Below are 26,814 nucleotides of genomic sequence, written 5' to 3'. Positions count from 1 at the left end.
CAGCTGACCGTTACAAGAGGTCATCAGTTGACGTCATGACTCAACTAAGACAAAGTAGAAGACGGCTCCAGGGACCCTTTTATTTTGATTTTGTTTTCACACAACAAATGCACTGCAAACAACCATGGCAATTTATTTTACATATTTTTTGGTATTCGATTAAATTGACCAGAGTCGCTCCTCAGGGTTGTGCGACACATGCGTCCACACAGGGAGTGCTTAGGAGTCAGGCATATGTGGGAATATTAAAAAAATTTTATATTTTTTACTACACTGGTGTAAGAAATTAAGAGAATTTGCAGACTTGGTCGATTATCTCTAGAACTACTGTACCAATTTTAATGAAATTTGATATGTACATACATTGATACAATACAAAACAAATAACCATTCAATAATTGTAATACACACGCATGATCGTGCGTAACACTCGTTAGAGTCGGAAGGTATGAAACAGCGGTTGCAGAATAAACAAAAAAATGGGTTAATGGGGGGTATGGTCCCCTCTTGCAGATATACAGGTCTCGCAGCGTGATTTCATACTTGAAATAAGGCAGTTTATCATTTCCTGTGGCAATTGGTCCCACTCGTTCAGCAACGCTGTTTTCATTCCCTGGATGGTTCCCAGAGGGGAGTTGCGAGTTGCAATTGCCCTACCCAGAGCATCCCAGACATGCTCTATAGGGTTAAGGTCTGGAGATCTGGCTGGCCAATCCATCCGGCGAATATCCTCACTCTCTAGAAAATCGTCGAGCAGAAGGGCTCTATGTGGCCTCACATTATCGTCCATTAAAATGAACTCAGGGCCAACTGCACCCCTTAAAAGGTGAACAAGGGCTCCAAGACCTCATCCCTATACCTCACACCAGTCACAGTGCCTCTTTCAAAGACATGGAGAGGTGTGCGACCATCCAACATGATGCCTGCCCAGACCATTAAACCTCCTCTGCCATAATGGTCGATTTCGCGGACATTGGAGGGTAGGTAGCAGGTCCCTGGTTCTCTCCATATGAACGTACGGCGAGAATCGGTGCTTAGGCTGGACCGGGACTCATCAGTGAAGAGAACAGTCGCCCATTGATCCATACTCCAATCTCTATGCTCTCTGCACCATGATAAACGGATTCTCCTGTCCGTAGAAGTGAGCGGGACGCAAACAGCAGGTCTTCTTGCAAACAACCCTTTCTCATGAAGTCTTTTGGAAACAGTCACCCTTGATACACGGGTTCCTGTGGCTGCATACAAGTCACGAGAGAGCTGAGAAGCTGTAGCACTCCTGTTATGCCTTGCTATAATCGACAAATGGCGATCTTCTCTGGCCGTCGTGGCTCTTGGACGACCTTGCCCAGGCTTTCGCTCGATGGATCCGGTGTCCTAGAACTGTTTCCATAAGTTACACACGAGGCTGGGCGTTAAATTGAACTCTCTACAAATCTGGACTTGAGATTGGCCTGCTTCTAGCCTCCCCACAATTCGCCACCTCATTCCATCATCTAAACGTTGGTGGTTACTCATTTTTACTGTTACAATTTGAAATTAACCGATTGCTGGAAAATAACACCAAAAAATTCGCTGAGGTGTGCTAGCGAACGAAATGCGTCTTAACTTACACGCACTTATAAAACCTGTTTCTGTACTGACTCTGCCTACACACACGTGTACGCTTACGTATTTGATGTACAAGATTTGTATTTTTGTCTAGAAGCAGTGGTTTTACATTCAGTTCAGTTCTTTTCATGAAATTCGATAAAATATACAAATTCTCTTAATTTATTTCACCAGTGTATAATAGAACAAGGTAGCTATGTTTCAACTATAGAAACGATAGGGATTTATTCCAAAAAATACGTCAGATAAAATAGAATTATTCACAACTCAAAGGAGCCTTACAGATCATTTTCGCTTCGGGCTCTGCATCTAGCAGTGGTGGCCCTGAAATTGACCTGAAGGACCTCAAATACTTTATTTTGGACTTGAAATCAATTTAACCTGGACAATAATGAACTTATTATGAACTCTAATTGAAACAGTAGACAGATTAAATGCAACCAATTTTCAGCTAGTTTTTGGACTCTTAATACCTAGTTTTCAGTTACATTTCCTTCCTTCATAAATTATAAATGCCTTTTTTAAAGCTTATATTTTAGGTATTCTTAGCACCTTTTGCCAGCCTATTTCGACCATTTGTAGTGCCTAAACTTTCAGGCTCTTTTGATTAGATCCCACCTATCAATGCGTTTCTGCAATAATAAAAAAATGAGTTCTCCCTGAACCATTTTTCCCTTCTTCAAGATTTATGTTCGTAACTGGGAAAGTTTATTAGTCAAAGAGTGACTATACATAAAAAATTATTTTGGAGGGGCCGCAAAAATTTTTTTGCACTGGGCCGTGAAATTCCTAAGCCCGGCCCTGATGTTACCTCTCTACCATCCAAACTTCTCAGATTCTATATAATTCACTTTTAATTAAACTTATTAATGCTTACATTTAATTATCAAAATATTTTGTAGATCCACCAATTATGGTGACTATTTTTGCATCAACAGAGTTTTAACTAATAAAAGCATGGTACATGCTATTAGAATCGGAAAATAATCTACTCAAGCAAATTTCTAACTTTTTATCACTGATTATATCGTGTATATATATCTAAGTATATCTGTTTCTTATAGGAACCCTGTGTGCACTTTCTATTTCTGTAGTATCATTGATATCCAAACATGTTTTCACAGTTTGGAGTTTCTCACTACTATATTTTTATTTTCCAATTCCGGAATTCTATCTACCTCTATGTTGTTTCTTCTGCTCTTACTTTTCAGCTCATTTTACGATATTTCATTTATTTCATTTCCAGTTTAAAATTCTTGTTTCCAATTTATATTTTATTTTCTTTACTAAGATGCTGTACTAATTCTGTCAAATCCTCAACCTTTTTTCCCAAGTCCTCAACATATGTAGAATTGAACTCAATTGCTTTTGTTACATCTTAAACTTCCTTCTCAAGTTGCTTGTCTCTTTATCATTTTGTTTCATAGCTTCTATTATATTCTTCATCTCTACTTTGAGGTCATGATTCATTCGGTCTTGCTGAGTCTGTCTTGAAGTTCATTGTCCTTGGTTGTTTTCTCATTTTTGCTTGATTGGTCATCTTCATATTTTTTACAAGTGCAATCATTTTTCCTTGCTTTTGACATTTTTCTGAAGTTGGATTCTGTGACCATGTACAGACTAGATGAACATAGTGTCCCACAATTGATTGAGTTTTCAAAATGGGATGCCAAGAAAACAATGACAGATATTAGTCATGCTTGCGGAATATAAATGTGCAGAGTCAGGAATTTCAGCTGCCTCATTTATGTTGCAAGGGGTTTTATATTTATTAACATAAAAAATAAATTGTTATATGGACACCCTGGTGCTAAAAAAAACCTAATTAGAAAGTAAGTTGTTGCCCTGTCTCTCCTGATGCCAGCAAAAAATGTCCACGTTTCTAAGTGCTTTATTCACAGATATCTGAATTTCTCCTGCTTTTTAATTCAAATATTTTACTTAGAAACGTGGAAATTTTTTGTTGGTATCAGGTGAGACAAGGCAACAATGTTCTGATTGGTTTTTGGACACAGGGTGTCTGTGTAAGAAGATAATTTTTTATTTTAATAAATATACAACCCCTTGCAACGTGAATGATGTGGCTAAAATTCCTGACTGCACATTTATATTCCTCAAGAATGGCTTTAATATCTGTCAATGTTTTCTTGCTATCCCATTTTGAAAACTGTCAGTTAGTTGCAGGACACTGTATATACTGATTGCGTATTTTGCCGTCAAAAGCATTCAGTCTTATCAATCACTTGACCTTTACACTTTTTGCACGTCAAATTATCCATTTCTTGTGAACTACTATTTTGCATCAATGTTGTTGTTGTTTTTGTTTTAATTTTAGTTTGTTAAAGCTTGATTTGTCAAAGTTTTAGTTACTATTTTCCCATAGATGGTAGCTCATCTTTCTTCATAAATTTTTTTTTCTTTTTACTTTATGTCAAGAATTTGAAAAACAATTATCAACTTCTCTTCTATAATTTTTAATGTAATATATATTCATTTAAAATTAAATTTTTTATGTCAGTCTTGAAAGTATCATCAAAAAATTTGATTTTTTCAGAATATATTATATCAAGATAAGTTGACGGCAAAAATTATTCATATGATGACATATGAAGATAGAGTACTGAGATATTCTGTAAATAGGAAGAAATTTTTCACTTACACGGTACCCGTTACCTCTATTTCAATCAACAACAACACTACCAATGATCCTAGAGAGATAGCTGATGGTTTTAATGGTTTCTTCTCTTCTTCTGACACTAATCAATTTTTGAATTTTAATTCAGCTTAAAACAATGTACATCTTTCAAATTTCAAGTCATCATATTTATTTTCCAATGATCAGTATTTAAGAATTCGTGCAAGAATCCAGGATGTTGAAATATGATATTGGACTGGGATCTGACCATTTTATGTAGAAAGCCATAAAATGTGCAATTGATGAGCTCTCAACCATTTTAATTGCAATTTTTAATTGCTGTATCTGCAATTCAGTTTTTCTCAGGGCACTCGAGCTTGCCAAAGTTACTCCAATTTATAAAAAAAAGGTGATTTTTCAGTTATGAGTAACTTAAAACTAGTGTGCAATCTTCCAATTTTTGCTAAAATTTTTAAAAAAATCATTGCTCTTCGACTTACATTGAATTTTTCAAAGAAATTTTTAATTCATCACAACCAAAATGGATTTCAAGTGGGTAGATTGACTGAAACTGCCATTCATGTTCTTCTGGAAGATGTTCGAAAAAATCTTTTTCAGTTCAGCCGGATATATTGTTAGAAAAACTATATAATTGTGGCATGCACACGCAGCGTGGACCTGCGCATAATTTGCTGAAGTCGTACCTTAGTGATTACGAACAATATGCATCTATGCACAACATCACCTCAGTCTGCCTCCCTGTTGAAATCAGTGTATCTCAGGCAGGGGCGTAGCCAGAAATTTCGTTCGGGGGGGGGGACCAAAGTGACAGAACAATGGATTTGGCCATCTTTTTCCCTTTTTTCGGTCATTTTCTCACATTTCGGGGAGGGGACCAGACCCCCAAGTTCCCCCCCCCCCCTCGCTACGCCCTTGATCTCAGGGCTTAGTTTTAGGGCCATTACTTTTTATGTTAATGAAGTTTTTAAGGTGAATAATTCTGTCAAAGTTTCCATGTATGATGATGGCACAACTCTTCTTTTCCGGCATTATGATATTGATACTCTGTGCAGAAACTTTGAACTCCTTCTCCCATCATATATTTTGTAGTTCCAAAATCATAATTTGAAATTTAATCCCTCTAAAACTCTGTGCATGCTGTTCTAAGCTAGGCCACATACTATCAAGTTTGAAGACATTGTCACTAACTCTATTAAATTTCTTGGAATCACCTTGCAACATAATCCTAGTTGGACAATTCATATACATAACCTTTGCGTCAATCATTGATTGATTACAGTTGCCTTGATCATTTTTGCAGAATTCAGCAACGAATCTGGAGTCTCTTCAGAACTTCTACACCAAACACGAACTCTTTCAATATTGCAATTTACTGCCATTAATGAGATGGGTTGGAAATAAAGGCGCTGTCTATCAGTGGTCACCTCAAGCTTTTTTAGGGAAAATATCTATATCCTCCCTCGAGTTTGAACCTGGAACCGTGACAGCAACCTTTATGGTGATAGACAAGCATCTTACCAACACAAAGATCTTAATAACTTTTAAATTTTAAGGAAACGTTTAAAAAACTGGTTACTCGATGGAAACACTCTTAAAAATTAATGAATAAATCACAAAACATAATACATACCTATTTTGAATTTTCTAATCATTTTTTTATACTTTCTTTTTTGTTCTTGTTTTGAGTGAAGATATGAATAAGAAAAAAAATCTTGTTTTTTTTGCTTTTGGCAATGTAACATTTTTAAGCCTCTTAATCCTGGCGTTCATTGTTGCCAAACATGGCAGTGGGAACCAGCCAGGGCATATAATTGCCCTTTTTTTCCACTGCCAGCTCAGTGACACTAACATATAATAATAGATCAAGTTTCTTTTTTTTCATTAATTTGTGTGCAGGCAATTCACATTGTTCATGTGAATTGCCCGCTTGTCTCCATGAATTTGATTTCTTTGTTTTTGCCTAATTAATTAATGATTTTGTCTATATTGTATGTATAACATCAATTTCAGGTATTAATCTCAGGAGTTCTGTATTAATCTGTGTTGTGCAAATAAATCTATCTAAATGATCTAGTAATAAATCCATTTAAAGTGTGGCTCAAATATAGCATGGAAATTGGAACCTGTGTTCCACCTGTAAAATGAAAGAGGTTGTGATAGAGAAGTGTGCTTTTATTCACTAATAGCACATAGACAGTGTTCAAGTCATTTTTATCTGCTCATATATGTTTGAAAATTTATTAGAGTATACAAATATAATTTTTTAAGAAAACTTGGTGACTAATCATAGCATGACATAATTGTCAACAGATGCAGATGTGCATCAACGAGATAATAACATGAACACACCACTTCAAATCTGTGCTCAAGTTTCCATTGTCCATAACAGTATTGACACTGTAAGGGCCCTGATAAAGGCTGGTGCCAAAGTCAATGATCCAAATCGCTATGGCAAGATAGCTCTCCATTATGCAGCATTATTTGGATTGGGGGATTTGACTGATGTTTTAATAAAGGTAAGAAATCTTTTCTTTCATTGCTCAAGATTGAGTTTTACAAAATAGTATGAATTGCTTGGGACCAGCCATTTGTAATAAATTCTGAAAAAAATTGTCTGAAGTAATACTTAATGAACATCTCAAGGAAGAAATCTATACATTTGCAAATTCCATCTCAAATTTCGAAAAAGGAAAAAAAATCTGAAATGTATTTGTAGTGTTACACATAATATAATAACTGTTGCTTTCTGATTATAGAAAAAATTTATTAAGCTCTGGGACGAACCAATTGGGTCCCTAAGAGCTGCAGAGTATGTTTTCTTTTCTGTTCTATTGTCATATTTTGTATAATATTTGTATTTGTGTGTATTATTTTGCAATTTAAAATATATATATATATATTTGTTTTTGTTTCCATTGTTTTTCCAGCAATCACCTTGATATTGTGATCATTCTCCAAGAAAATAAAATTTAAAGAAAAACAAACACATGACTGTGAAATTATGTCATGCAACTTGTTTTGTGATGATTCTGCTTTTAATTGTTTTTTCTACATTAAATAAGAAAACATAAATTTTTTACATGCAATAAGACTGAAAAAACAAAAATCAAATTTTTCTATAATAATTTAGCACCCAAAGCTCCAATGTAGTTTCTGGGTTGCTCGTTTTTATTGATAACTGAAAAATAAAATTAAAAAAATCATGCTGTAGTGAATATAGGCATGCATCATGTATATAGTAAATACCTTATAAAAAAATTGTTTCATTTATTTCTGGTTACCTAAATATTTTCATTTGCTTCCTCTCTTTTTTCAGGCAAAATCCAATATAAATTGGATGGACTGGAAGCGTAAAACACCTCTGTATTCTTGCATCAGATCTATCAATGTGATCCAGAAACGTAGAGAAATATTTCAAGCACATTTGCCTTCAATAAAGGTATAATTATTTTTAAGACCCTTTATTATTAAAAAATATAACATCTATTTCAGAATATGATGTAAGAAAAGAACATTTTATCAACTATGGTAAATTGCTTAGAATTTCTTTCTCTATAACTGTAAATTTTGCTCCCTAACATACCCTCCTCTTTGTTTTTTCTAATAGTTCTTACAGTAATTTTTCTAGTATTTTTTTTTTTAAATTTCTAATTTTCTAATTTTTTTCTTTTTCTTACAGTAATAATTCTACAGTAATATTTTTATTATCATTTTTCTCAAAATGAGCGGTGCACTGTGTAGAAAAAATACTAAAATATATTTGTGAGCTTAATATATTTACCTGTAAGAAGTTTTCGTGATCACTGTAGTAGAAGTAAGGTAAAATAATTATAAATTCCAATAGCTGGATATTAAAAAATTAAAATTAGCTAAAATTAATGTATGTGGGAATTTTATACAATTACACCAAACCATGTTAAATAATATAAATAGTTATCCATGAATACAGATATGAAACTTGAATGCATGTAACAGCCAATATTTTGGTATAACAAACCTTCTGATGCCTGTTTAAATCCTGATTCGAACTTAATTTTCCTATTCATAATCAGTCTGAGACTGTACATTTCAGGTTGATTATCCCATTATAATGCATTAAATGTTGAAGATGGAGGAGCAATAATCCTTTGCCTGATATTTACACAATAAATAGGGAAACCAATGATGAGGACAAATGATGAGGAAAAGCAATGTGAATTCCTAACATGGTTTGATAAATAATGGCTTCCATCTTCAGAGGAATGGGAATCCCAGTTTGGTTTATTACCAAATCTTAACTCCTAATTGGTTGCTCATTCAAATTGCTATTCAATTTTAATTGGGAATTCTACTACAATTGACACATTTAATAAAAAAATGCAATAAGTGTATGTTGGGATAAATTGAGAAGCTATCCATACTTGAATGAAAGCAACCATGATTTTTTTTAAAGTGGGCTGTGTATTATATTTTTCTCATAGTTCTTTCATTAAAACTGCTTTTACTTTCAGGTTGCTTTATTTTTAGATATATTTGACATCAATATTTTTTTTTTATTGACTTTTTTTCAGCCACCTGGTTGAGCAGTTTGTCTGTTCTGGCCTTTGTACTTTTATAAGTCCAGTGCTATTGCCAAAGTTATAATGAGGTAGCTGTGACGTATGATAAATATTTTTATGATGTAATAATGAGAGAATTACAAATACAAACTTTAAGGTCACAATAAGTCAATTGTCCATTGAGATGGCAAAAAATAAATAAGGAAAAATATCTGCCAGAAATATGGATATCTATAATATCCAATAAATTATAATACCTAATGAATACCCAAATATAGCAACCCAAAACAAATGAATGATAATAAAGAAATTCACACAAAAAAGCTAAAAAAAACTTCGAAAAGAAAAATAAAGTTGTCACACACATCATCTACTACTAAATTATATAATTTCTACTTGAATTGTCACCTTGAATATCATATTTCCTTTGAAATGTGTCTATTGTGATAGCATTTATTATTTTTTGTTTCTAATGTAACCTAATTTTTTAAAGCTCAGATGAATTATTTTTTTGTTCTTTCCAGGTACTTGTGTTGTCTGGTTGTGATACTCTGAATTTAGCTACATGGTTACACAAAAATGAAATTCTTTCTTCTGATTATCATATGGATGAAGAGTTTTATGAATGGTATTTGTCATCTCGACCAGAAAGTTTGAAGCAACTTTGCCGATTGACAATTTTGAGGCACTTGAAAATTCAAGATGATAATGTTAGTAACATCAAGAAATTACCTCTTCCAAACAAACTTATTGAATACCTGTTGAGGAAACAACTGTGATATTCTTGACTTTTGGGACTAAAAACTAGTCTTTTTCTGTAATGAGAAATTGTATTTGTCTTATTTTTAGAAAATGTATAGTGTCTATAAATAGAGTGCCATTATTTCCGAGTGTCAAAAACAAAAAATTTTGGTGTATGGAGTTTCAATGTTCTTAAGATGTATTGAGAGTTTTATAGTTTACCACATGTAACCTCAAGTATTCATTGTTAAATGAATGCATGTGTGTATTACTTGTTAAATTCTGCACAATATGTGGTATACCTGTTAATGCATAGATTTCTGCCAGGTAGAATGTTTTATTCACATCTATGCATATATGCCATTGTATATATCTGTCCTCTATGTAAAAATTTTTACCATAAAAATTGTTTCTCTCTTTTGTTTCCATGATTTTTAAAGTTCTCATTGTATAGTCCAGATTTGCATAGAAAATAGTAGCATAAACATGCGCAAGTTGCATGAAAAAAGACCATTTACAGTCAGAAATGAAAAGAAGCATTTTCACCATTGATGTTATTTGGATAAACACTTTTTAATTTTTTCGGTATGCCAATGGTCTTTAACATCTACAAATACTGAGTATAATATTTGTAAGGATGAATTAATTTATAAATTAGAATTCACACTGTTCATCATCGGTTCTTAATACGCATTAAAAATGTATCAAGGTTTACTTAATTGATGCAGGTTTTTATATTAACACAAAATAGCAATAAAGTTCTAGAAAAATTTTGGGTATTTTTTTTTTTTTTTGGATTCACCTAGCTTGGCAAATGACCGATTGTATTGTATACCACATTTTCTTGCATAAAATCTGCAGAGTATACATTTAAAAACACATGAATTTATACTAAGAAAGATAGATTTATGTAACTATTAGGTATTATCCATATCCTCTTTTTTTTTGTCTGAGAAGTTAAAATATGAATAGGCGTTTAAGAAATTAATTTTTGTGAACAGGTTGGCAGGTTGCTTTAAAAACGCAAGCATTTGGGGCATCCACTACAAGCATTTGGCAAGCATTTGGGTCAAAGATGTTTAATTACTATACATAGGTTTTGATTGCTTTTCATTGTAACTTTTATATCTCAGGTGCATTTTAGAGAAAAATATATGTTTCTAATTTTTCAGCATCAGCTTACACACAAGTTTTAAATTTTTGTTATTTTGTTTGGTGGTCCTCCATTGAAGGTGGCTTGTATACACAAGTATATACTATAGTGGGTGGATAAATGTTATTAAAATTTGCAACTTCCAGAATATGAAGGAGCATGGATAAATCAGCCCTTGGCAATATCTTGGGGCACCTGGAAATTGGAACCTGTGTTCCACCTGTAAAATGAAAGAGGTTGTGATAGAGAAGTGTGCTTTTATTCACCAATAGCACATAGACAGTGTTCAAGTCATTTGATTGTTGTTCAAGTCATCTTTTTACATGCAATAAGACTGAAAAAACAAAAATCAAATTTTTCTATAATAATTTAGCAGCCAAAGCTCCAATGTAGTTTCTGGGTTGCTCGTTTTTATTGATAATTGAAAAATAAAATTAAAAAAATCATGCTGTAGTGAATATAGGCATGCATCATGTGTATAGTAAATACCTTATAAAAAAATTGTTTCATTTATTTCTGGTTACCTAAATATTTTCATTTGCTTCCTCTCTTTTTTCAGGCAAAATCCAATATAAATTGGAGTAGTATACATTTTTAGTTCTCTAAATTAATTTTCAAAACTTTGACAAACAAGATTTGAGCATCAGAGAGAAAATTTTAATGTTAAAGCAATAAGAGTATGGTACTGAAATGAAACATATATATATCAGGCATTTCCTCACATTTTGGTGGGCAAACACCCAGAGTCCTTTCCTTCTCACTACAGCCTCAGGATATCCCTGGTCGTGTGTAGCTGGTAGCACTACCTGATGAAATATGAGCACTCATATTTAAAAAATGAGAATGAAGGGAAATGTAGAAATAGAGTTTTAAAGACTAAAATATATAAAGTATCTGTTAAATGGCATACAATGGCATGTGTATGTTGTACAATTGTCATATGTGCATCCTAAAATACAAATACAAAGCCACAACAGACAAATTGCCCAATGAGGTGGCTGACTTAAGAACATCATGGATCCCCGAGCCATTTTTTGGAGGCCTTACCTACTACTGCTACACCACACATACACCCCCCCCCCGCGGAACCCCGAACGAATCGGTACATGCGGGAGTGTACGTGTAGTGAAACCTGACGTGAAGTTTTTTGTTTCTCTGTAATGCTTGTTATGTGTAGTGCTGCCATCTGCCACCAGTTTTTCTAACTATGAGTGAAGTGTTATGATTGAATGATTTATCGTTGTAGGACTGTTGCTCTCTGTGGCGAGACTTTTTAACGGGGAGATTGGCTCGCATTTGCGCCTTGAAGTTGAGAACCACAGAAAACCAACTTCAGCCGACCACCACTGTGGGGTTCGAACCCGGATCCTCGCATGGCGAGTCCATCACTATAACCACTCGACCACCACAGCGGCAAACCACAACATGTCCACAACATAGATAAATCATTTGTCAATGTTCTTGTTCTAATACTGTAAGCAGGGACACCCAAAATGCAAAAAGATTTGGGCTCTCAAAGTTGATTCTTATATTTTCTCACCACATTCAATACATAAAAATTTGCTGCATATAATTTATAAATGATTGGTATTGCTCAAGCAATACTAGCACATATATGTTCCCATGTTCTTAAATGTAGGCACACTGAATGAAAAAACAACAGAACTGTGCCACTGGACTTATTGGGTTTCCAAGATCTCTTCCAGCCCAGCTTCGTGGCAGAGTCTGGGACACTTTATTATTAAGCCAAAAAAAAAAGAAGAGAGAAATACAAACATTTATATACAAACATACAAAAGTATAACAATATATTTCTCTGGACATTGGGTACTGTAGCGATCAACAGATTTTTGCTGTGATAACGTTAGACGAGTTTGGAAGTTGTTTTATAATGTTCCAGGGTTTTGGTGTAAATGTGCAGACTGTAATGCCATGCTTTCTGTATCTTTGAGATAAAAAGAAAACAAGCAAAACACAATATATTATGTACTAAATTCATTGGACATAAATTTTGTGCTTATGTGCATTTTGCATTATAATTTATATTGTTCTCTAAAGTTTATCAATTATGGCATTTTTACTTGCTTAGAAATGAATTACTTTTGGGTGAAACAATACTAAGACCAACATGTGTAGATCCAAAATTGCAAAAAGGAACCACAGCTAAACGCATTTCGGAACTATATGAAGTTCCTTCATCAGTAGTAAAGAAAGAATAGTGAAAATACTCCTTATAGCAGAAGTTGCTTGCTATTGTAGACAAAGAGTCAAATTCAAAATGAACTGGCAACAAGAGTAGAGGAAAGAAAAGAAAAATGGAGGAACCAAAATCACACAAACGAGAACATGATAGTGATACTGATGGAGAAAAAATAATTATTGTATGAACTGTTGCTAGATACCACAAATTTGACTTTCCTTCTGCCGAAATTGTTCAAAAACGCCCCTCACCATTTGATTTGGACTGCTTCAAATCATTACATATCAACAAAAACTCAAACCAGTTGGTCAACGACCTAACTAGCACACTACTCTTCTCAAAAATCTGGCAACAGTTCCTACAATAATTTTTTCTGCATCAGCATCACGTTCTCGTTTGTGATTGGCTCTGCCATTTTTCTTTTCTTGGAGTATTTTCACTATTCCTTCTTTGCTACTGATGAAGGAACTTCGCATAGTTCGGAAATACGTTTAGCCGTAGTTCCTTTTTGCAATTTTGGGTCTACACACGTTGGTCTTTCCCTAGTATTTACTTGTTCTATCAATATAGAAGGTCCAATGCTAACTGTTTATATAATGAATAATATATTTTATGGAGTTGTGTGTGTGAAGATTAGTTCTCTCTTAACGCATGGACCCATCTGGGCACGGCCCAGGAGCCTCATGATGGTTAGATCTGTGTACAATTTTTGACAACAATATGTAAACTGGTTGGTAGATATTTCATGCGAGGTAGGTGCCTGAGAAAAATTGCTTAGCCTGGGGGGAGCTATGATAATCTTAATATGGCCCCGGAGATTATCATCCAGCCCATCAGCATTTGGATAACAAAAGCATCAGACAGAGAAAAATGGAAACATTTCTAGGAGGCTTACATCCAGCAATGGATTGAAAATGGTTGATGATATTTGATGAGTTTTAGAGTATCAGTGTTTTCTCTATTCTTGGTGTAGATAATCTTGCATTCAAACAACATTGATATAATAATCATGGTGTTGTACTGTACAAACTCCCAATGCCACTTGTTTCAGTTTGTGGTAAGTTGGATGAGAGTTTGCAATAGCTTAGATAAAAACTCACTAACTTTTGAAAATGTACTAAAAGTTGATTAAAAACATTTGAAATCTGGGTAAAACAATTTTACTAAAATGTAATTGAAAATTATTCAAAAACAGTTGTTTAGAGGTTAAAGAGAGTCTTGATGTTGAAATCTTAAAGTTTTACCTGCAATTACAAAAACTTTTTGGGTCTGTGGCCTTTGTTGATGGATCAGAATACTTTAGAAATCAATATAACACTTATTGTGGAAGAGAAATTTTCCCTCATGATCAATATTGTAAGTTATCTTTTCTGTATAATTAGTTACCAGAAGTTATAATTAATATTTGTCTATATTAATTTAATCCCTTTTGTGTGTCTGCACATATTTTCAGGTTTCATTTCAAAGTATCCATGAAGTTCCACAAAGAACTTTAAAAGGACTTAGTTTCAAAAATTAAATTTATAAGCATTCCCTTTATTTTTTTACAAGAAGTAGAGAATATAACTCGATGCAACTGAAGAAAATTTGATTATTTAGTTAGAAATAGAATGCCCTTATTCAATGTTGAAGAGAACATTTTGTAGTGTTAGAGGGTTAAAGGATGTCCTCATTTTTGATGCCATTTTAAGCATCCTCATAGATTTTTGAAATTTATCTTTCTTCTTCATTGATATATATTATAACTACAGTAGACTCTTGACTATCCAGCTCATGACTAACCAGCCTCCATATTGTCTGACCTAGTTAAAAGATAATTATAATTCTCTAATAAAATTATGAATAATTTACTTTGCCAAGACATTTCAAGTGTAATCAATTTGTGTAATAATTTATCAATGAAATATTTTTCGTAAGAATTAAGCTTACATTTTATGTTAATATTTTGTTTATTTTAAATATCCCTGCAGCATAGTAAAAATCACTAAACCTTTTGTAAAATGCCATATCTTTTAAATAAAAAGTAGGCTTTCTTCTGATTTTCAGCAGGTGCAAAGTAAGGGGTATAGGGAAAAACAGTCCATTGAGAAATCATCTATACAAAATATCTGGGTTTGTTAATGCTAAAATAATAGTCTTTTAATGAGGCAAGGCATCAATACCACTGAGATTATTGAAAGTGTATGTATTCATACTGTACAGTGGAGGATATGATTTTGTTTCTCCTGCAATTAAGTTGGACATGATAAAATTTATCTGTAAAATCTTATAATGTGTAAAATATTTTTTTCTTGGAACATTTATCTAAAAATTCATCTTAAAAGAAAAGTGTGTATAATATTTTTATTTTTGCACTTCCTTTTTCTGGAATAAATTTTTTAAACGTTCAGTAGGCCTGCATAACAAAGTTATAAAGTACTAACCTGCACTAAGAAGCCAGAATATATGGTTAAGAGTGGGCTTTTGTATAAAAAGGGTGTTTTTGATGGTATGGATGGGGGTAGGAAGCACTCTGACCTATCTGGTTTTTTATTTTCTGGCCTGCTTTTACACCACATTAGGCCCAATAGTCCAGAGTTTCCTGTACTATATTGCGCACACATGGTTGCTTTGTGTTTCCTGTACCTAACTATGTAATGTGTGGGTATTTTTACAAGTGGAAATAAGAAATTCATTGTTATTCCAATTTCCAATGGTCGCACCTTGGGTGGTTCGCTTGAATGCTTAAAAATCTTCCGAAACAACAAAATAGCAGTGTGTTGTTGAAAGCAATTAAAGATTTATCAAAGGTGGCAACAATACCTTTCATATGAATTTCATTTCCTTTCATTTTGCATTTTTCTCAAATATGTTTTAATTTTCAGTCAATTAAATATTTCACTATTACACTCTTTGCTCAATATTTTGTTTCTCAAAGAGTATGTTTTGTCCTTGCCTTTTAATGACTAGAAATGCATCATTCATATAGGAATGCTGCACCATCATCGTGCAGCATTTCAAATTAATACAATTATGATTAATGTTTTTACAATTATTTGGAAGGCAATCATTTGGTGATTTTTTTGCACTTTCAAAAACTAATTTCATGAGAAATAGTTTTGTAAATATTTAATTAAGTTTTGCATTTTTATGGCTTTATAAACTAATTTATTTCAAGCAGTTGTGAATTACTTAAAATTTGTGTGAAAAGTGTTCATGCGAATGACTATCTTGAAAAAAAGCATATGCCCTCTTCCCACAGAAATTTTCTTATTAAATTAAAAGAGCATCAAACTGTCTGAGTAGAGAATATTTTTAACATATTGTTGGTGGGTTTTTTTTTTTTTTTTTAAATCTATAAACTAAGCTTTGATTCTCAAAAACAGGTTATGAGAGTATTTATTAACAGTTCTGTCGAGCTGAGAAGGAGACATTTAAAAAAAGAATCATATTATAAAATCCTGTATTTTGAACTTCTGCCTATGTAACCACAGAATAAAAGTATAAATAAGAAATTTATCAAGCAAAAATAGGGTTACTTTATAAATTTTGATTAGAAAAATCTTATCAGTGAAAGTTAAACACCATAAACGTATTTCATTTGCATTTCTTGTTCTTCCACCTCACCATACATATATAGGCGGAGATAGACTTGATAGTCTGGGGGGGCATGGTCATTATTGCTGGGGGCACAATGATGATGATGTCAATTCATATATACACATATACATGAGATCAGTCGACTCTAACTTTGACGCTGGGGGGGGAGGGGAGTGCCCCTCCCATATCTCTACTCATGCATACATACACTGCTCATCATGGATTACAAAAAAAATTTCCCAAGTATCCAGATAGTGCGCCAAGTTATGGAAACCAGACTCCTGTTATTCAACTGATGACGTGGGATGTGCGCAGGGCCACAACTGAGGGGGAGCAGATGAGTCTGGTTACCTGGGCACTAGACCAGAATGGGCGCCGAATTCACCCTTTAACTGCTGCTTCTACATGCAAGGGGTGCCAAAATTCCATCTTGTCCTGGGTGGCAAAGTATTCGTGAACCAGACAATAGGATAAGAACAAGACGAACCTCTCTGCTAATTATACGAAGTACAGATAACTGGATATCAAGCAAAGATAATTGGAAAGAAAAGTTACATTCCTCTGTGGGGAATGTAATCAAACCACCAACCTCACACTTTCCGGGCACGTGTTCTACCATTAAACTACTGTGCGAGGTTGGTGATTTGATTCCCCACAGAGGAATGTGACTTTTCTTTCCAATTATCTTTGCTTGGTATCCAGTCATCTGTACTTCAAATAGGATAAGAAGTCTACATTTTTCCTCATTTTAAGGGTTCCAGAATTTTTTTATTGTTTTTCTTTCTAGAAAAAAAAATTGCTCTGACACAGTTACTGTGTATTTATTTGATTTTTTCACACATATATATTTACTCTTTGAGAAAACTCAGGGGTGTACTTACCCTCCATTAAAAAAAAAAGTTCTTCCCCCCCCCCACCAAAACAAATACTATATACATAATAAACGCATCTTTGTTTCGGTTGGAAGACAATTCATGTTCTTTGCTGTTACAGACACCCACCTGCTTATATCTCTTTGTTGAAACAGAGCGACAGGGCCATGATCTGGTTAGGAGGAGGAGATACAGAGACACTATCTGTTGGGAAAATATGTAAGTGGTGTTGACGAGAATACGTACATATGTGTCCTTATTTCTAAGTTTCGGAATCTGGTAACCTTATCTCTAAAAGGCTAAAAAAATTATAATAGCAGTTCTGCTTTGATCAGTAAAATATCAAGGACTTTCATGTACAGTGGCGCAATCTGTTGTGAACAGAGATAGTGCATGATACACACCTCTGTACCACACCCGGAGGGTAAGAACAGAGGTAAATGAGTATTAATGTAGCAATAGCTTGTGTCCTTATTTTGAAGTTTCCAAATCTGGTAACCTTGTTCTCTATTTGTTTGGTGGCGTCATCTGTTGCAAACACACATGTGTGACATTCCCAAGGGTGCACGCACATGCATCCTCATTTCAAAGTTTTGGAATTCGATAACCCAACCCTACTCTGGAAAGCAACTATAGGGAAGGGGGCCCAAGTGCTAGATCTAGAACTGTGCTGAGTTTATTTTTCCATTGAAAATTACAGGAGGGGCACCACAAAATGTACATTGGCCCTGGGCGACAGAGTAAATTTTCGTTTCTAGTCACAACCCTGACCTACTTTTTAATGGACATTAGGACCATTCATATGACGTCAATTTTGAGGTGCATTAGGACTTATCAAAAAGTCATTGATTATGTTATGTTTGTACTTCGGGTATTTGCAAATGTCAAGAACATACATTGGTGAGAAAATTTTTGAATTTTTGTCATCTATATAAAAATTTTGAAGTGTAAACAAGATAGTTTTCGATTTTTCTTTCAACTGCAATGAACAGATTTAAATCATAACCAACGATGAAAAAATTATAGTTGTACATGACATGGCATATGCAAAAAAAAAAAAAAGGGCCCCATAATCCCCTTGAAGCAGGGTCGCAACAAGAGGGGAAGTAGGTGGGTCTGGTGCACCAGACCAGAGAGGGACAATTGTCATTGATCAAGAAAAATATTTGAAGGATGTTCTCTTGTTCGTTTTGGCAGGTCTGATTGTCATGGTGTTGCCACTCCTCTTGAAGTAGGCCTTAGTCTATCCAAGGATGATGAACCAAAGACTGAATCTGAAAAAGAAGAGATGTGCAATGTGCTTTACAGAGAATTGGTAGGCTCTCTCATCTTTACTGTTTATTCAACGAGGCCTGATATAGCTTTTGCTGCTGGGCAGCAAAGCAAGCTAAACAATAATCCTGGAAAAGCTCACTGGGCTGCACGGAAACGTGTTCTTTGATACATCTAGTCAACTGTTTCCATGAAAATGATGTATGAAGCTGATCACTGAGCTTTTAACAATTGGGGGAATTTTGTTTGGACACCAGAAGGTCCATATCTGAGTATGCATTCATAATGTCAGGAGGAGCTGTTGCCTGGATGTCAAAACAGCAACACTCTGTAGCTCTAAGTTCCACCGAAGCTGAATATAGAAAGGACATCAAAAATCCACTGTGATTTATTGTGACAATCAATTTGCAATAAAATCTGCTGAGAACCCAAAATTTCGTGCTCGTACCAAACACAATGATGTAAGGCATCATCACATCAGATCCAAAATCAGAGAAGGGGACATACAGCTTGAATATGTCCAGAGTCAAAATATGATTGCAGACATATTGATGAAAGGACTGTCAAGACCAGCAAAAAGCTTTGCAAAGAACTGGGACTTGTCACTTGATTTACACTAAAATAATTCAGACAGACTGAATCAAAGGGGGGAGGGGTGTTAGTGTAAATAATGCCCGTTAGATGGAAGCCTGTGTAACGTCCATGAATATACTCTGATATACACTGTTTATGATTCCCTCCTCTTGTCAATGTCATCGTGAATGTTATGTTGTTTGTAGTGAAGTTGAATATCTGTAATATATGTTTTATAGATCCACTACTTTTCTACACAAATTTCACCTTTTAACCTTTCCTTCAACATTACAAGGGGACGACAAAATGTGTGCTTGCCCCAGCTGACCAAGGATCTAGTTGCTTCCCTGCTTAGAAGTAAACAAAAATTTTAAAAAAGTTGGGCGGGGGGGCATTTTAAAAAAATCACAAAACACTGTTTCAATCAATTTCTTTCAATTTGAAATGAAATTCTTTACAGGTAAATAACTCAAAAGGTCTCTGGAAAAGAGTTTTTGTACCCTCTTCCTTTCTCCAGCATAGGTGTAAACTTCGAGCACCCCTTTCAAACATTTGCCACCCACTATCAGTGCCATCTTAAAGCATGGGCAAACCCGTTGGGCCTCAAGAACAGAGAGGATCTCATAAAAATGAGGTCTGATTAAAACTTTCGAGAGTTAAATTGGTGGACAAGCATTTCTAGTCATGTGGGGGGGGGGGGCTCAGAAAAATCACTTTGCTGGGGCCCTATTATGCTCTTAAGACAGCCCTGGCCACTATCTCCGTACAATCTATGGAAATATATGGTTTGAGCCCTCCCAATATTTCTAATAACTGTAAGCCTATGCTCTCCAACCCACCAGTGGTGTGTGTGTGTGGAAATATGCTTTTCGACCACGATCCCCTTGATAATTGTAGTATAATCTGGGAATGCTATGACTACGAAATTATATGTATGTAGAATCTGCCTTTGGGCAGGCATGAACAAATCCAAGCCGCCAGGTTGACTAGAAATTGTATAATATAGTAGCTGCAGCTTATAAGAATCTTGTTTTGTTCAGCCATTCTGATTCTTATAAGCGGTTGATCCTTTTTCAGAATTTTAATTATAATAAATTTAATTTTAATTCTTTTTTTATCCAGAATTTTTTTTTGCTGTTATTTTTTTTATTCTTCCAGGTTCTACTAGAGTACGGAAGGAGTGGAGGTTTCTCTGAAGCTATGAATTCGCTATAGGCCCTTTTGTGAGAAGTCTGGCCCGGGGACACATCAAAGATTCCAACCTAGAAGCACTGCTCCAGAATATGGGGCTATTGTCCTTACGCATAACTCTAAATCAAAGGTTTCTAAACTTTTTGTTGCATCGCCCCCTTCATTTTTAAATCATCGCTCCCCCCCCCTAACTCAAACTAAACCATATAGGATCCTATGTGATACCCGTAAACCTTGTCCTCCAAATATAACCTTGTGAATAATCAGAAATATTCTACTAGTTCCCACTACTGAGATAAACAGTGGCAGTTTTTGAGATGATTTTTTTTTTTTCGAGTCTTATAAGCGGAAATCTGATTCTTATAACCGATGATTTCCCTATGTTAAAACGGCGTTTGGTTTTCGTTTTGCTAATTTGATCCATATAAGCGGTTGATTCCAAGGTTTCTAGAATAATTCTTATAAGCTGTGGTTGATTCTTATAAGCTGTGGCTACAGTATTAATATAACAGTATCCGCAGAGGCGCCGACAAGGAGAAAACATTGACGGTCAGGGGCTGAAAGTTGGCGGTCGTCCCGTATATACGGGACTCAAGCACGTACGCGGGAGAGGGGGTAGGCTGACCATATTTGATCGAGAAAATTACTTATATTGAACTTCCGAATACAGGATAGTGCCAATTATTGCCAAAAAGGTGCCAAAAATAAGCAAAGTTGCCAACTACTGCTGAAACCACAGAAAAATCACCAATAACAGCAAATGGAGCGCTACTGTAAATTGCAGTGAATTAGAAAAAAAAAACCATGACAAATTATTAGAAGAATATTCTTATTTACAGTCGTAATTATTATAATATAATTTTTAAGCTGTAAATATAATTTTAGTGTTTGATTTGAAGAATAAAAGGTCGAGTTGGCTTCGTTGAAAATACGTGAAAAACCGAGACATTTTTGCAAAAAAATCGGACCACCAGAAAAACGGGACGTTTGATAACCCCGGGGAGGGTGCGTTTCATTGTTTTTTCAGATATGATTCTGGGAGGGGGTGTAGGGCTCAAATGGCCTCAGCCGCTAGGTTCCAACACCTATGGGTATTAGCACCTAAAATATTCTAAATGTTAAATTGGAGTAAATTTCTAAATTGGAACAAAAAGTTGACACCAAATGTTCTGATTTCATTACGTCTTTTAACATGGGAGAAAAAAAACACATTTAGAATCGTTTTTCTTGAGCAAAATGCCACGCTTGGCTCCTGAAAAATTAGGCCAGCGGCTAAATATTTTTTCACTTTGTTAAGCAATGCCTTTCATGGTCCTATCCAAAGGCAGGTTCTATGTACGCCCATGTTTCATTTTCCTGTTGTTGTTTTTTTTGAAATAATAAACATAATGTAATATAAATTTTGAAATTAGGGCAAATTGCTCCTCACAGAGGTTCGTAATCCCGTCCAACCGTATTCATGACTCAGCCCACAAAAAAAAAAAAAAATTACAATTGTACTTTCTACACCCTCCCCCTCAACGACATTGAAGGCGCTTTCGACCATGGCACCCGCAAAGGGCTGTACTAAATTATATTACTTTTTTGGTTTTTTTTAATGTACTTAAGACAGGGTAGTGAGAAATCTTAGAGACCATCAAAAATTTCAGCCTGTGGAACTCTCATACGCGTCAAGTTATTTTAAATATTAGGAGGGCTCAACAATAATGCAAGAGGGTCTCAACTCAAATATTTCTATAGATATTAGGCCGGGATCAAAAGTTTGATAAAAGATCTTGAAAAAACTTGAAATTACAACTTGAAAAAACAACCAATAAACCTCTTGGTTACATTCGCTCGAATACAACCGCTACGCTTATTGGTTGTATTTTTCAAGTTGTATGAAAGAACATTTATCTAACTTTTATACTGTAATGCCGGCCTTATTCCAGGATTACACTATAAAAGTTTGATGAATGATGTTTTGTAAAACTTGAAAAAAAGAATCAACAAACCTATCGGTTACATTCACTCGAATGTAAACGATACGCATATTGGTTGCATTTTTCGAATTTCATAAAAGAGCGTTTATCAAACTTTTATAGTGTATTGCCGGTGTTATGGAGATGGTGGCAAATATTGGGTCGTAGTGCTGGAGCCCAATAGCCGGACACAAGTTTACACTCATGTCCGCTCCACGATGTGAGAGCCCTGCTTCCAAGTTTCAACGCAAGACTGTACAAGACTCGCGGGTAGCAGTAAATTTTACAAGACACTTTCCAATTCAATACTGAAAAAAATTATTAGATTTATACAACTTTTTGAGTAAACAGTCGGCTGACCATATTTCCTCAAGAGAAATACGGGACATTGCGTTTCCAAATACGGGAAAATACGGGACATCGCCAATTTTCGCCAAAAACAACGCTAAAACCAAACAAAGTTGCCAAATATTGTTGAAATTACGGAAAAATCACAATGGCGGGAAATGGTGCAAATTGCAGTGAATTGCAATGTATTCCACGAAAGACAAATTTTCAAGGCAAATGTGGGAGATTAATATTCTCATATATAGTTGTAATTGTCGTAAAATAATTTATGAGTTGAAAAATAATGTCAATCTTTGACTGCAATAAAGAATAAAAATTCAAGTTGGCTTCACGTAAAATACGGGAAAAACCGGGACACTTTTGCCAAAAAGTCGGGACGGCCAAAAAAACAGAAAATACCGGGACTGTCCCGGGAAATACGGGACGTATGGTCACCCTAGTAAACAGTAGAAAAAATAGGTGTCCCGAGCTCCCGAAGGCATTTTTCAGCCCTGTTCACATGTGCAAATATAGCACCCGTTTGACAACTTTTTCCTTCGTAAGGAAAGTAATGCAAAGCAGTCACATTGGTGAAAATTCTTGAAGTGGGTTTTAAACCAGCTTTTTCTATTTCCCATGTGAACTGGGTTTTCGTGATATCATTCATCAGCCAAAAACCCGGATCTGATCCCACCGATTTTGACACCGGGTAGAACAAATCCGTAGAAGAAAATTCTAATTGGACACCGCTTCCAAGAACTCCCACTACTCTACATTTTCACGGTTAGGGTTACGTTGCCAGTTCTTTCATTATAAGAAACGTTTCGGGTGTCCCCACCAGTCAACACCGTCACGACATCAACTATGTAGCAAAATTTGTTATTAGAAAGTTACGCGAAGATTTCATATTTGGTAGCATCAACCCCCTTTCAATTACATTGAGAACAAAACCCCTCAAGATCATCCAATCAAATGCCATTAAACAGTATTGTTGGGCTTTTTCATCTAATAAACACCCTTAGAAACAAAAATGAATTTTGAGTATGCTTGCCTTGCACAGCTGTAAAAAAAGAAGTTTCAAATTTGAGCTGAAGATTATTTTGAAAAGCCTCGAAAAAATAGAAATCTCAGCTATGTTTTTAAATTTAAAATTTAAATAAATATGAAATTTCGAAACGAAAAATTGAATTTACAAATCTACGAATTAATAAACTTCGAATGATTACGTTATCCAGTCTGTCCCGGCGGAGGACTACAAATTTACTCTACCTGAGGCTTGTAACCTGGTAAGTGTGACCGTATTAATTATTATACGTAGTGGTCATCGTGTTTGACCCTGCCGATGACCAATTAAAATTATTTATTCAGAATAAATTAATCGGGAAGTGGCAATAGTTTCCGCGTTATTTTCCCGGGTATTGTTCGGTAATGGCGGCAGCTCCATTTTTCTGTGCCATTTTGTTTTTAATCATGCTTTAAACGTGATTTTTCCCATTTTTTTTAATTTCTGGATATCTTTTATCTTTCAAAAATGAGTGATAAGTGTGTAGGGACGGAGGATGAGATATTGGATAGCGTTATTAGACGCCGATGCGAGTTTTTTTTCAATGTGAAAAGAGCTAGAGCTGCAGTAAGGCTTTTGGACTTTGTATGTATTTTTTATTTTTAAATCAAAGTAATATCTTGAATTGCATACATAGCATATTTATTAATTTACTAAACCCCCCTTTTTCTCTTCACAACATATCTTGTTTATTTCGTCCCCCCTTCATCAGAGTGCTATGAAAAGTGACATGTGAAAGCGCGAGCTTACTGACAAATTTTACAGTAATAAAGCAACAAAAAGCAAATGTGATTTATCAAGTACCCGAGAAAACTTCCCCATGAGGTTCCCCAGACTGGACCCCTGTTGAACCTCAAAAAATTTTCACTTCTATTCATTTTACCAACAAATTCTAAGGCTAATGACCTGGGATCCAATTCGCAGAATTTTAGCGGGGTCCAGACTGGATTTTTATACCTTGAGTCACCACTGTTGTAAATTTTACAGTGTAAAACAACCAAAAAAAAGATTGATCCAGGTCCCCCAAAATGAAACCAGTCAACTATTACATGGGGCACTTTGCCTGGAAGCTTGTCGTACATCGCCCTGTGCGGGCCTTAAAAAATTTTCATTTGTATTTATTTTATCAACAAATAAAATTCAGGGCATTCAACTAATTACCCATGACCCAATTCGCATACTTTTAGTGGGACCCCAGGCTGGCTTTATCTCGGGCTACCAATGTTTCACATTTTACAATGTTAAACAACAAAAATCATTGAGATTCATCCAGGCATCCCTGAAATTAATCCTGTCAATTTTTCCAACTTTTCCAAAATTTTGTTCACAAGACGCATTCATGCCGAAGAAAAGAAAAAGATATAGGGGGGAGACTTCAATTTTTTTTCATTTCCCACCATGTACCACAATCACGTTATTTCATTACCTTGGAAAGTAGTTCTAATACGTTGAAGTAAAAAATTCTGTACTGTTATTGGTATAACCTGCGGGCAATCAAAGTCCCTGAATGAATATGTCAAATTTTCCTATTTCTGGGAGCGTTTTTTGGAACAACTGTCGTATGGTCCGCCACACATGTCTGATGGCCCGACGAAGAGTCACCAAGGCCGTCAGACACTACGGACGCCGGAAAAAAAAACATCAGCGTGCAAAACATAATGTAGTACAGTATGTAGAAACCACCAAGCATAAAAATAGAAAAAAATATCAGTTAAAAAAAATTACACCTGGCCCATTTCTTTAATAATAAAAAGATCGGGCATAAGGAATTCCGGGCATAAATATTCATATTATGCATTAAAAGTAAAACCCGGACCTTTTTTTTTAATAAATGGATCCGGGCATATTGAATAAATAAATATTCTATGCATTAAAACTAAAACCCGGATCCTTTTTTCTAATAAACGGATACGGGCATGTTGAATAAATAAATATTCTATGCATTAAAACTAAAACCTGGACCCTTTTTTTTTAATAAACGGATACGGCATGTTGAATAAATAAATATTCTATGCATTAAAACTAAAACCCGGACCCTTTTTTTAATAAATGGATCCGGGCATGAAAAATTCTGTAGGTTCATTTTAAATAATAAACCGATAAAACGGAAGGCATGGCAATGGATGAATAACTAATAAATACAACGAAATAATAAAACAGTATGATACAACCTGAGCGCTGGAAATGGAACAACGGCTGCTTAGAATTTTTGAAAAAAACACTGTGAACAAAAGAAAAATCCTGTTTGGCGAAGCCAGCGCCATCTAGTATCACCCAGCGAAAACTGAAAAGATGTTAAAAAATACGGCAACCCAGAGCCCCATTATGACAGTCTTGGCGACTTACTGCGAGGAAAAAGTCGCCAAAGTCGTGGCGGACCATACTGCATCTGTTCCCGTTTTTTGTCGATTGGGTTATATACTGAAAATAACGATAATTTCGCGGCTACCAATCTGCGTTCAAAGACAAACATATCTACGGCGTAAATTTGCTTTATTTTTCACAAGATTGTAGACGCGCCTTCGCAAAAAGGGGATTGGTTTACTTGTTTAAATCACCGATATTTTTCGGAGATCGTTGGGAAAAAACAGGATCTGTAAAAACTCCAGCTAAAATATCCATATTTTTGTCATCCAGCCACTATGCGGTCATGTGGTTATTGTCGGCAGTTGCCGATTGTGACGATTTCACATTGCGAAAATCCGGATTTGACAAACGGGACGGCTCGAGGAAAAAAATCTCTACCCATGCAGAACCTATTTCTGGCGCTAAAACGGATTAGTTAAAATAAGGATTTTAACCAATCTGTGTCGATCGCTAATTGTTTAACCTACGATTGCAGATTAAACAGTGTTGGTGAATATGGCAGGAAGTTTTCTCTTTTCATAGCATTCACAGAGATTAACATTTCTTTCGCAAAAGCAAGAAACATCTCTGTTGCAGCAATCCATTGCTAGTTGCTACAATTTATGGACTGCCACAGTGTCTTTCAGCACAGGTATATCATTTGGGATAATTTTTTTATACCTTTTATTTCTTCATTTTTGATTTTATACAATTTTACATTGGTAGCATCTTTG

At 35.0% G+C, this 26,814-nt stretch overlaps 2 protein-coding genes across 3 annotated transcripts in view; both read left to right on the top strand.

Moving 5' to 3' along the window:
• LOC149085002 (palmitoyltransferase ZDHHC17-like) overlaps positions 1-9,974 on the top strand; it is a 50,266-nt gene extending 40,292 nt beyond the window's left edge. For both annotated transcript variants that reach the window (XM_089232751.1, XM_089232750.1), the window contains exons 5-7: positions 6,575-6,780; positions 7,581-7,703; positions 9,327-9,974. In XM_089232751.1, coding sequence (XP_089088877.1) covers positions 6,575-6,780; positions 7,581-7,703; positions 9,327-9,581 — 584 coding nt within the window. In that variant the 3' untranslated portion in view covers positions 9,582-9,974. The remainder of the gene's footprint in view (positions 1-6,574; positions 6,781-7,580; positions 7,704-9,326) is intronic.
• A 13,537-nt stretch (positions 9,975-23,511) lies between these two features.
• LOC149085001 (uncharacterized) overlaps positions 23,512-26,814 on the top strand; it is a 117,278-nt gene continuing 113,975 nt past the window's right edge. Inside the window, exon 1 of the mRNA XM_089232749.1 lies at positions 23,512-23,957. The gene's annotated coding sequence lies outside the window, so the exon portion shown is untranslated. The remainder of the gene's footprint in view (positions 23,958-26,814) is intronic.

The sequence above is a fragment of the Pholcus phalangioides genome, unplaced genomic scaffold, assembly GCF_987345545.1.
Source record: "Pholcus phalangioides strain wild (caught in Gottingen) unplaced genomic scaffold, Ppha-v1.0 ptg000007l_1, whole genome shotgun sequence".
In the NCBI taxonomy this organism is placed as follows: domain Eukaryota; kingdom Metazoa; phylum Arthropoda; class Arachnida; order Araneae; family Pholcidae; genus Pholcus; species Pholcus phalangioides.
Note: the sequence above shows the minus strand (reverse complement) of the source record. Positions and strands in the feature narration are given on the sequence as shown.